Raw genomic sequence first — 12,974 nt, 5'->3', positions numbered from 1 at the left:
TTGCAAAAGAAGTTGGGTGTTCCCAAAGTGCTGTATCAAAGCACATTAATAGAAAGTTATGTGAAAGGGAAAAGTGTGGAAGAAAAAGGTGCACAAGCAGTAGGGATGACCGCAGCCTGGAGAGGATTGCCAGGAAAAGGCCATTCAAAAGTGTTGGGGACTTTCACAAGTAGTGGACTGAGGCTGGAGTCAGTGCATCAAGAGCCACCGCACACAGACGGATCCTGGACATGGGCTTCAAATGTCGTATTCCTCTTGTCAAGCCACTCCTGAACAACAAACAACATCAGAAGCGTCTTACCTGGGCTGAAGAAAAACAGACCTGGTCTGTTGCTCAGTGGTCCAAAGTCCTCTTTTCTGATGAGAGCAAATTTTGCATCTCATTTGGAAACCAAGGACCCAGATTATGGAGAGGCACACACTGCAAGATGCTTAAAGTCCAGTGTGAAGTTTCCACAGTCTGCGTTGATTTGGGGAGCCATGTCATCTGCCGGTGTTGGTCCACTGTGCTTTATTAAATCCAGGGTCAATGCAGCCGTCTAGCAGGAGATTTGAGCACTTCATGCTTCCTTCCGCAGACAAGCTCTATGGGGATGCGGACTTAATTTTCCAGCAGGACTTGTCACCTGGCCACACTGCCAAAAGCACCAAAACCTGGTTCAATGACTGTGGGATTACTGTGCTTGATTGGCCAGCAAACTCGCCTGATCTGAACCCCATAGAAAATCTATGGGGCATTGCCAAGAGAAAGAAGAGAGACACGAGACCGAACAATGCACAAGAGCTAAAGGCCGCTATTGAAGCATTCTGGTCTTCCATAACACCTCAGCAGTGCCACAGGCTGATAGCTTCCATGCCACGCGCATTAAGGCAGTAATTGCTGCAAAAGGAGCACAAACCAAGTACTGAGTACATATGCATGCTTATACTTTTCAGAGGCCCGATATTGTTCGATGTACAATCCTTGTTTTATTGATTGCATGTAATATCCTAATTTTCTGAGATTGTGGATTTGGGGTTTTCATGAACTGTAAGCCATAATCATCACAATTATGACAAACCATGGCTTCAACCAGACATGTCCAAAGTCCGGCCCGCGGGCCAATCGCGGCCCGCATTCCAGTTTAATACGCCCCCCCCCTGGTGATTTGGGTATATATATCTATAGTCCTGTCTCCTGGGCTGCCATTCAATGACTTTTATGTCTAATATAGGAGGCGGGACTTTGTATTAAAGAGGCAGCTGAGTAAACAGGAGATTCTCCTGTATGTAATCTGTTGGCGCTCGTCCCACCCCGTCCCTTCCGAGGCTGCAAATGGGCATCGATCAGGCTGCACTGACAGCAATAGTAAGGCTGCTTTCATCATAGCAATGGAAAGGCTGAATTAATGGCAATGGTAAGGCTGAATTAATGGCAATGGTAAGGCTGAATTAATGGCAATGGTAAGGCTGAATTAATGGCAATGGTAAGACTGCATTAATGGCAATAGTGAGGCTGCATTCATGGCAATGGTGAGGCTGCAGATGGGCACGTATTGGGCTGCATTGATGGGCACTGACCCTTTGTTTATTTTTGTTTGTTTTTATTTTTATTTATTTAAAATGTAAGCTTTTTTCCTAAAACTTCCATCTTAAAGTGAAGGTGCGTCCTATACGCCAGTTTATACGGGTATATGCAAATAACACGCCCAATCTCATCTCTTCACCACACACAGCCACAAAGGCAAGAGAATTCTTGTTGGGCAGTGTATTAGTGCTCGGACGAACACACTTAGACAGAATTTTAATGGTTCAAAGAATGTCAGGCAAAATGGTCAGTCCTCACGCATGTTCACTTCATGAAATATGGCCCTCTTTGAAAAAAGTTTGGACACATCTGGCTTAAACTATCTTGCTTTGCATGTAATGAGTCTATCCCATATATTAGTTTCACCTTTTAAGTTGCATTAGTGAAATAAATAAACTTTTGCACGATATTCAAATTTTTTGAGTATCACCTGTATATTTTATATTGTACCTACTGTTACTACGTTCATTGGCCAAATGTGCTTACCTCATTTAAAGTCCCAGGGCAAATGTTCTGTTTTGTTGCATATTACAGGGATGGAGGTGTGTCACTGGTGACACCAGACCTTTCTTTTTTTTTTTCGTTACCGTAGTAGCACAGACCGTAGCTCCTATGTATTGTTTAGACTAGTGAATTTTTTTTTTCTTAAATAAAAATTGTCCCATTTTACCCCATTGTTTAACTAGTTCCCGACCGGCTCACGCAGATATACTGTGGCAAAATGTCTCTCCTGGGCGAAATCTTGTACATATACAGCTTTGCTCAGGAGAGCCACCAGAGGGCGCATTAGCCCGCTGCACAGCGGGGAACATGATGCGCAAGATCGCGTGCATGAGCGCCAGCACTGGGATTTGTGTGTGTAAACACACAAATCCCTGTGCTATTAGAGGAGACAGATCATGTGTTTCTACAAAGTAGAAACAGCAATCTGCAATCTCTCCTAATCACTCCCCTCCCCACACAGTTAGGGAATACACAGTTAACCCCTTGATCCCCCCTAGAGACATTTACACAGTAATCAGTGCATTTATATAGCACTGATCACTCTATAAATGTCAATGGTCCCAAAGATGTGTCAAAAGTATCCGATATGTCCGCCGCAATTGCTAGTATAAAAATAAATAGAAAAGCCATAAATCTTTCCCATAGTTTGTAGACGCTATAACTTTTGCGCAAACCAATCAATATACACCTATTGCAATTTTTTTTACCAAAAATATGTAGAATACATTTTGGCCTAAACTGATGAAGAAATTTGTTTTTTAAAAACATTTTTGGGGGGAATTATAGCAAAAAGTAAAAAATATATATTTTATTAGAAAATGGTCACATTTTTTTGTACATAACGCATAAAATTAAAACCGCAGAGGTGATCAAATACCACCAAATGAAAGCTCTATTTGTGAAAAAAAAAAAGGATGCAAATTTTGTTTGGATACAGCATTGCATGACTGCAAAATTGTCAGTTAAAACGACGCAGTGCTAAATTGTAAAAGGTTCTCTGGTCAGGAAGGGGGTAAAATCTTCCGGGGCTGAAGTGGTTGACACTTAGTTTTTGCGGATTTTGTTCTTTTTAGCTTCAGTGTATGGATACGGATATACAGAGAGCATTACATAGCAATGATATCTATATTGATTCACCTTAGATTTAGGGGCAGGTGTGTCTTAAGGTAGTTACAACAAAAGAATGGTTTCATATGTTGTTAAATAACAAATATATTTAACAGCACTAAATAAAGAAGTATACTCACATCCAAAGTAAAGTATCATTGATTTTTTCTAGTTTCTTTCCATTCCCAAAGGGAGGGTCCAGGGAGCAGATTGTGTTAAATCTAAAAGGAGATCTCCATGGTGGTTTATCAAAGATCACAAAAGGGAGGAATGATTCTCAGTTTAACTTGTAACCAGATGAGGTTAAAAACAAAGGGGCAAATCCACAAAAAACCTGCCTAACTTAACTTTTAGCAGTTAAGTTACACTGGCGGAAAATTTCTACCTAAGTGCCCGATCCACAAAGCACTTACCTAGAAATTTTCAGCTGTGTAACTTAAGTGCCTCCGTGCGCGAAATTACGTTACGTCGGGCTTTGTGGATTGCGATGGGACAATAAAGTTGCGTCGGGAAAAAAAAAAGTTACGCAGCGAAAAATAAAATTTGAAATTTAAAAAAAATAGCGGCGATCGAAAAAAAGGTATGTTTTTACAAGGTGTAAACAGTTTACACCTTGTAAAAGCATCCCTAATTTTACGCATGCAAAACATAACTTTTGCAGAAAACACAAAGCTAAAAAGCTTTGTGGATCTGCCTAAGTACTCATTTGCATACGCAAAGCGGCATTTCGACTCGAAATGCCCCCAGCGGCGGATGCGGTACTGCATCTTAAGATCTGACAGTGTAAGTGTCTTACAGATGTCAGATCTTATGCCTATCTTTGGAAAAATCCTTCTGTGGATCAGTTCCAAAGATAAGCACAGGGATACGCAGGCTGAACAGCAGTTCCGCCTGCGTATCTCTTTTGAGGATTTGGCCCAAAGAGGAAAGGGGATGCCAGACATCCTAAAAATTATTGCTGACCATGTAAACTCTTTCATTAAAAAGGTATGCCCTGATGGTAGTGCCCTCTTTTAGCAGGATAATGTGCCCTGCAACACTGCAGGGCACATTTAATAATGGTTTAGGGACACAACAAATTTAAGGTGTTCACTCGGCCTTCAAATTTTCCAGTTCTTAACCCATCAACCATCTGTGGGATGTGCTGGAAAAAAATCCGATCCATGGAAGCCCCACCTTGCAACGTACAGGACTTTTAATTATACACATTATCCAGAGTTTTCTGCATGATCACTGTTGAGACACTCATATGGGAGACATCCAGCAACCCATCCACACATATCTCAGGACTTCAAGTTCAGGTAACATAGGGTAGAATGCTAGGCCTTGAATAGTCAGGAATATTTATTGCTAAAAATATGGTTCATATATTTGCGGCATAAACCAGCACCATCTAGATGCAAAGTTGCCCACCAGGACATGAAAAGTTTGCTTGAGTCTTCCCTAGAGAAGGCATGAACCCTTTATGGATTAGTTATGAAAGTGATGACACAAACGCCTTCAGTTTCAGAAAAGCAATATATGCTTCACCAAAAAGACAGCAAAGTGCATGATTACGTATGTACTATTCTATATATGTTGGTCCGGTTTCCTCTGAAATTAATTTATCTCAGAGCTGACTGACTTTGAAACATTAAAATTTGTTTTTATAGTAAAGACTAAAAAACAGGAGGTGTACAGATTGGAGGTAGTTGTAGGCTACTGATTGGAGGTAGTTGTAGGCTACTGATGTAAGCTACATAAAGTCATCTTTTCAATTGTGCTTGAATAGCAATATTGACTGAACAAACACACAAAGAGAATATATACAGAAATGCAATTTGAAATAGCATGGAGAATCCAATCCCAGAGGTCTAGGATGCTGGAAATGATTTTGCATCAGGCACCTTGGAAGGGGATCTAGAATAAGGGAAGATATTGAGTAAATAAAGAAATCTGAGCTTTTATGTGAAATAGGATTATCTAAAAATAAAAGCCTCTTTCACTAGATAGAATTTGCTGCACAGTAACTCAAAAGATCATTCTAACACCCATAAAATGTCTTTAGTTTGGAATAGCTTTTTCTGATGTAATGCCACATTCAACTGTACTGGCAATTTCAAAATCTCTATATTGTATATGTGCTGGTTCTAGAAAAAAAAAAAAAATTCTCGGCTTAAAAATGTCACATACAACAGGAAAGGTCACCACTGTATTTATGCTACACATGTGCATGTTTGTTGTTGAGATGGGTGGCATTTCTTTAACTGTGTGGCTGAGAAAATGAAAAGAACATAAGGACAACTGATAAGGACAACACAGATATAGTATTTTACATCTCCGATACACAATATCAGAAAATGTGTAATAATTAACCAAAGTTCAATATGACTCCCTCAGCGCACACAGAAAGTGTCAAAAAAGACAAAAAGCAGCTACTATATTGGTCTAAAATATATAAAAAAAAAAGTATGTCCAATTAAAACTGTGACATTAGCAGCGCTAGTAAAGGTTAATAAGGTGCATGTGTAGCTGACAATCAATGATAATTAATTGCCCATATGGGTTTAGGACATGAGGAGAGTCCACATATAAATACCATATAATGATAAAATATTAAAATAAAGTTAGGATAATATCCACAGAAACAGTCCACTAAATAAATAAATAAATAGTAAAAGTCTGTTGTAGCAGAAGGTAAGTGCAAAAGAGTCATATAAAAGCAAAAGAGGTTGGAATCCAAATCTGTAGTAAAACTCCTTCACCATGTGTTATCACCCTCTAGGTATTCCATTTACCAGACTGCTCTGAGTAAAAAGCTTGTCAGTAGTGAGATGTGATCACAAGCGCTGATTAATAGCCATCTAAATGTTGCTCATAATAAGCAAAACAGAAAAAATGTACACCGCGTAATCCAATATAACGCAATTTTATTCGCCTTATTAACCTTTACTAGCACTTCTAATGTCACAGTTCTGATACACAATACTTATAAAAAGTATAAGGACAAACCTCACAACTGTCAAGGTGTAGTTTTGGGTGGATTAAATACAATTTGAGTTTATTAGAGGGGAAACACAAAAGCCAATCTAAGACAGTAACATTATTATCAAGTTAAGAGTGCCTGTGTTATAAGTAATAGCAGGAACTGAAATTCACAAGATCAAGTAAATATTTTCCCTATCTTCAAATATCCAAGGTTTTCACATTCATTGCTATTACAAGTAATAGAAGTGAAAGAAACATCACAGAGTAACAGGCAGTAGTAGGACTCTGAAACACCACAAGGTAATGATGACTACTGTTGATTTCCTACCAGGGCTGGACTGGGACAAAAATTTGGCAATTGACTTCATCTAGACCGGCCCACTTTAATTTTGAGTGTCCCCCATCATAGTCCCTCGTGCATCAGAGTCCCCCTTGCATCAGAGAGTCCCCCCTTGCATCAGAGTGTACCCCATCAGTGTCCTCCCTTGCATCAGAGAGCCTACCCTTGCATCAGTGTCTCCCCCCCCTCCCACATGTACTCACTCACAGCTCTCCAGAATGAAGGCAGCATTGTTCCTCTCTCCAGTCATGTGATAAGGGGAGAGAGGAAGGAAAGTCTGCCGACTGTCTATCTCCCCCTGCAGGCTGGAGGGAGCAGAAAGGCTAATACTCCAGCAAGTGATGGCAGCTGCTACTCCTGACATGAGTGAAATCAGGATCACTCGCTGTCAGAGAGGAGTGACTCCAGGACTGCACCTGACAGGCCCACTGAGCCATCGGCCCACCGGGAAACTCCCGGTAGTCCCAATAGCCAGTACATGCCTGTTTCCTTTCTAAGAAAGTAGCATCAGTTTTACCTTGGTTCATAAATACAAGTTTTTAAATGACCATTTGTAATATGCAAGTTGTGATTGGGGATTAAACATTCAAAAGGTTCCGTAGGTGTTGAATTGTTGGCAACAACATTTTACTGTCCTTTGTGTCAGCTGTTGTACAAAATACATAATAAGGCTGTAATGGTGTTTTTTTTTGTTTTTTTTATTTTATTCAAGTCATGTAATAACAAACCCGACAGTAGTATTTCAAATATTTATTTAAGGTAGTTTTACAAAACACTGAAACTGTACAGTAACATATTATAAACACTATTTACAAAACCAGAATTTAGCAGCATGATCCATGGCAATAAAATCTGCAGGAAAGAGGAAAGCATCAGACACAAGTAAAAGTCCTTTCATATAACTAATTTACAATCCTATATTGGGGCATAACATTTTTAAAAGAGCCGAGATACAGTTTCTCATAGTACAATACTTCAACATGTTTCAGCATTCAGAACAATGAAAAATGTTTTTATTGGCTAGTATGGGTTACTATATTTGCCTGAACAAGTAGAAATCCTTGTAGGTTTATACTTAACAGTACATTACTTTAATTTGAAACACATCATCTCAAAGTTTAAAAGGGAAAGCTGTGGCGCTTACATTGTACATGTAAACATCATATGCTTAAAAAATTAAGTATAAAGCACACAGTTTATGTGAAATCTAAAACCTATGTCTGATATGAAGGTCGCTTCGTATAGAATGGCTTGCTATCCATTTTATGGATGATAAGATTGAGTATCTGTGGGTTTTGCAATTTTAACTGAACATTGAAACATTGTAGTATTTTAGCATTAAGATATGTGACAGGTTTACTTGAAGTTATGCATACAGAAACAAATGGTGGTTCAGTCTCTTATGAAGATTGTCTTTACTTGCATCTTTCAAACGAGGTAATTGTCGAATGTCTGGAGCTTATAGCTGGATACACTGTCCAGTACCCATTCGCGTGTTACAACCAGAGCACGGTACCTCTTTCGCATAGCTGTAAAAAGACAATTTTGACATTAAAATGCACTGCAAAGGATAAAAAAAAAATGCATCCCTGTAAATTATGAACAATAGCAAGGCAGATCATGGTATAAAACAGCAGAGTGAACTGATGTGGTACTGAAGTAGGTTTTAAGTTTGACTTTACAATTTATTTCATTCTTGTTTAATTGTTGCAGTATAATAGTCAAATCAAGCAACAGATCTGGGTGGGTGTGTTTAATGCAACTAAGAGACTCCTTCTGTATTTCTACTGTGCTGCCATCTCCTTCCTTCCCAAGAGCTCTACTGATGAAATGTAGAACCAAACCACAATTCAGTATCTAAGGGAGAAATGCCACTAGCAATACTAATTAGTTGCATTCTGCACAATAATGCTGCTTTTTGAATTGCCGTATTTTGGATTTCTGAAGCATGTCATTTTTTTCCCCAAAGAATACTAGGTGTTGCCATCGTAGGCCTCAATCAACTGATTGATGTGGGGAAAATAAAAATGTACATAAAGAAAAAATAAATAATCTCTAATTTGCAACAAAAAGAAAATGCCTACTTTAGGAACAGCAATAAAAGCACAACAGAGCTATTACTTTTAACAACTAATCACTTTTACTTTTCCAAACTGTAGATTGAAAATAAAAAAAGGCAATTGATTGGTTCTTATGTGCCCATGCTTTTACATTTTTTTTTGTTTTTGTAATAACGTCAGCTGAATAAGCTACAAACTGAAATAAGGCATTGACCACTGAAATAAGGCATTGACCACTGGAGTGCCTCAAAACCAAAATTAATGTATTTACTCTTTAGAAGAGGGGGATAAGTAACCTTGTATAAATGATCCAAATGGAAAAAATCTTTATTTTAAAGGTAAATGCAAAAGACAAAAAGGCATTCTATGCCTTACGGTTCATCCACAATATTGAGTTGCGGTAACATGTGTTGGTTGAATAGCACCCCAATGAGCATTGCCGATGGTTATACATTGTAGCACAGCTCTATTGCCCACTATCAACTGATGGGGCATAGCCTGGCTATGCTCAGAAAGGATCCTGACAAAAAGAGATCCACCCAGCTGCCTGACAGTGGCTTCCACTTTTCAATTAGTGGTTTGGAGATGGAGCCATTTACGTCCTCCCCTCCCCAGTTTGTTGCTCCATTGACAGCTGGAGGGGCAAGCGCATGGTGCAATGACTGACAAAAAAAAAAAAAACTGTTGCACTGCTGGAACTGAAATGAAATTAAATAAAGCCTTTTACTAAACCCTGTGTCTTGTATCATTAAATATACATGCGTTTTGTCTGTATATTTGGTGGATGAATACACACACCAGAGGCAATTGCAGCAACTGAGCACATATGTTAACCACTTGCTGACCCGTCGCTGTACATATACTATGGATGGGAGGCTCGTACAGGCACCTTAATATACATAGTTACCAGCTTTCTTCCATGTTCAGGGCATGTGTGCAATCCCCCCGTCTGCTGACTGCTGTGATTGAACACAGCAGGACTTAGTCAGCAGGTCCCGGAAAATTATCCAGGTCCCGGCCAATCAGGCAGAATAAACAAAGTGATTTTTAGTAAAAAGCAGCACACATTGTTAGGCACACACAATCCCTTGATTACTTCGAGATGTTAACCCCTTCCGAGCCAGTATCATTAGTACCGTGACAGTGTACAGTATTAGCATTAATCACTGTATTCGTGTCACTGGTGATGTCAGTGTCAGATTGCCCCTAAGCCACTTCCCACAAAGTGTCAATATCAGATTGCCCGCCGCACTATCACAGTCCCACTATGATCACTACCATTAACTAGCATAAAAAAAAAATCATGTCCATGCATTGGTACTTTTAGACTAAACTACAAATCACATAAGCGGACTAGGAAATAGGAGAATATAATTGCAGCTAAATCCTCATCGCATAAATCATACCTGTGTAGTCTGACTTCCCATCCGGTTGCACAACCACAAGAGATGTGGTTCCCTGCAATGAAAAAATAGTTAAATGTTAACAATGCATATTAAACTGTGAATAAAAGTTCTAATTGAAGAAAAAGTGATGCGCACAACACTGGGTCTCTTGTGTTACAGGCGCGCTTCTTGTTCTCACTTTATGTAACAAACTGACTTTGGTCAGAGATAGTGCATTAACCACTTAAGTACCGCCTCTTGCACATATAAGTCGGCAGAATGGCACGGCTGGGCACAAGCACGTACCTGCACGTCCTCTTTAAGTGCCCAGCCGTAGGTCGCTGGTCCGAAGCTCCGTGACCGCGGGACCCGCCGACCCGTTCACCGCCGGAGTCCCGCGATCGGTCCCCGGAGCTGAAGAATGGGGAGAGCTGTGTGTAAACACAGCTTCCCCGTACTTCACTGTGGCGCTGTCATTGATCGTCTGTTCCCTGAAATAGGGAAAGGCGATCAATGACGTCACACGTCCAGCCCCGCCCCCCTACAGTTAGAAACACATATGAGGTCACACTTAACCCCTTTAGTGCCCCCTAGTGGTTAACTCCCAAACTGCAATTGTAATTTTCAATGTAAACAATGCATTTTTATAGAATTTTTTGCTGTGAAAATGACAATGGTCCCAAAAATGTGTCAAAATTGTCCGATGTGTCCACCATAATGTCGTAGTCACGAAAAAAAATTCTGATCGCCGTCATTAGTAGTAAAAAAAACAAAAAAAATTAATAAAAATGCAATAAAACTATCCCCTATTTTGTAAACACTATAAATTGTGCGCAAACCAATCGATAAATGCTTATTGCGATTTTTTTTTACCAAAAATAGGTAGAAGAATACGTATCGGCCTAAACTGAGGAAAAATAAAACGTTTTTTTATATATATTTTTGGGGGATATTTATTATAGCAAAAAGTAAAAAATATATATATTTTTTTTCAAAATTGTCGCTCTATTTTTGTTTATAGCGCAAAAAATAAAAACCGCAGAGGTGATCAAATACCACCAAAAGAAAGCTCTATTTGTGGGAAAAAAAGAAGCCAATTTTGTTTGTCAGCCACGTCGCACGACCGCGCAATTGTCAGTTAAAGCGGCGCAGTGCCGAATTGCAAAAAAAGGGGCCTGGTCCTTTTATCTGCATTTTGGTCCGGGTCTTAAGTGGTTAATATATACATTTTGTGCTACACTGCTTATATTAACATTACTGCAGAGAATGTAATATGGCCATGAATGCTGGAAAGGGGCATATCTTCAGTTAGAGACAGTACCTGTACATTGATATACAGTATACATTAGATAAAACACTGCTTTTATCAACATTACTGCAGAAAATGTAATATGCAAGCACATTATGTATGCAATCCTAAACAAACCTACATCACACAAAGTACTACTGGATAGACCAGGGAGCTGTCTTGTCTTTATATGTCTTGTCTTTATATTGTTTCTAAAAAAATACACTTGGAGAGTTGGTGCTTTCAAATGACTCTGGCATATCTAAAGTACATCACAATCAGACACAATTAACCACTTAAGGACCGCCGCATGTAGATATACGTCGGCAGAATGGCACGGACAGGCACATGTACGTACCTGTACGTGCCTGCCTTGACGTGGGTACATGCAGCGGTTCCGTGGGCTCTGGGAGCGATCCGGGATGAGGGGGAGGCTATTCTTTTCTAGCCACCCCCTCGCGATCGCTCCCAGCGAACCATCTTCCGCCTCTGCCTGTGTAAGTGTAAACACAGGCAGAGGAAATTATGTCATCTCTCTTCGTGTCGGTCTTTTCGTCCGACGCTGAGGAGAGAAGACATCATAACTGTGAGTTGCACCTAACAGCACACTGACACAGTCACACAACCCCCCCCCAGCCCCCTGTCACAGTGTCACGGATTGCAGTGGTCATTTATTTTCTGATCACTGCATTTAATGTAATTTATGACAGAAAAAAGTGTTAGGGCAGTTAGCTTTAGGCCCCTTTAGGTCCAGGGTAGCCCCCTAACCCCCCCAATAAAGGTTTAACCCCTTGATCACCCCCTATTGGTGCCGCTAGTTATTTTTTGAGGTTCGCCGCCTGGTTTTTATAGCGTTAGGTACCCCCATAAAGGTTTTAACCCCTGATTGTCCCTAAAATTAACCCTTTCACCAGTGATCACCGTATAAGTGTCACTGGTGACGCAGGTTAGCCAGTTAGTTATTTAGGTTCGCCGCCAGGTTTTTAGAAAGCGTCAGGTACCCCCATATATTACCTAATAAAGGTTTTAACCCCCTGATTGCCCCCTAGTTAGCCCTTTCACCAGTGATCACCGTATAAGTGTTACGGTTGACGCTGGTTAATTCGTTTGATGTTTATAGCATCAGGGCACCCGTCGCATATTACCCAATAAAGGTTTAACCCCCTGATCGCCCGGCGGGTGATATCAATTTCATTTTAGCGTCAGTCAGGGTCTGCGTCGCCCCAGGCAGCATTAGGTTAGTGCCAGTAACGCTTACACCCACGCGCAAAGCATACACCCCCCTTAGTGGTATAGTATCTGAACGGATCGATACCTGATCTGATCAGATCTATACTAGCGTACCCAGCAGTTTAGGGTTTCCCAAAAACGCATTGTTAGCGGAATCAGCCCAGATACCCGCTAGCACCTGCGTTTTGCCCCTCTGCCCAGCCCAGCCCACCCAAGTGCAGTATCGATCGATCACTGTCACTTCCAAAATACAACACACATAACTGCAGCGTTCGCAGAGACAGGCCTGATCCCTGCGATCGCTAACAGTTTTTTTTTTAAGCGTTTTCTACGTTTGCTGACAGTCAGGTGCTTTTTTTTACCTGTGAATCATCACCAGTGTACCACTAAATTTAGAGCCCAAAATGGCAAAGCGAATGTACACGGGTGAAGAGGCCTTCAGGATTCTGAGCATGACAGATAGTGAAGAAGAGGTCACGCATTTGTCAGATTCGGGCTCAGAATACGATCCTGTTTAAGACAGCGG

General features: G+C 40.4%; 1 protein-coding gene across 1 annotated transcript in view; it reads right to left on the bottom strand.

Moving 5' to 3' along the window:
• Positions 1-7,220: 7,220 nt before the first annotated feature.
• The window catches only part of BRCA1 (BRCA1 DNA repair associated), a 290,350-nt gene continuing 284,596 nt past the window's right edge, over positions 7,221-12,974 (bottom strand). The window contains exons 22-23 of the mRNA XM_040331227.1: positions 9,952-10,003; positions 7,221-8,014 (exon numbers count right to left, since the gene is read on the bottom strand). Coding sequence (XP_040187161.1) covers positions 7,914-8,014; positions 9,952-10,003 — 153 coding nt within the window. The 3' untranslated portion in view covers positions 7,221-7,913. The remainder of the gene's footprint in view (positions 8,015-9,951; positions 10,004-12,974) is intronic.

Source organism: Rana temporaria, chromosome 12 (assembly GCF_905171775.1).
Source record: "Rana temporaria chromosome 12, aRanTem1.1, whole genome shotgun sequence".
Taxonomy (NCBI): Eukaryota; Metazoa; Chordata; class Amphibia; order Anura; family Ranidae; genus Rana; species Rana temporaria.
This window is presented reverse-complemented; position numbering and strand designations above follow the sequence as displayed.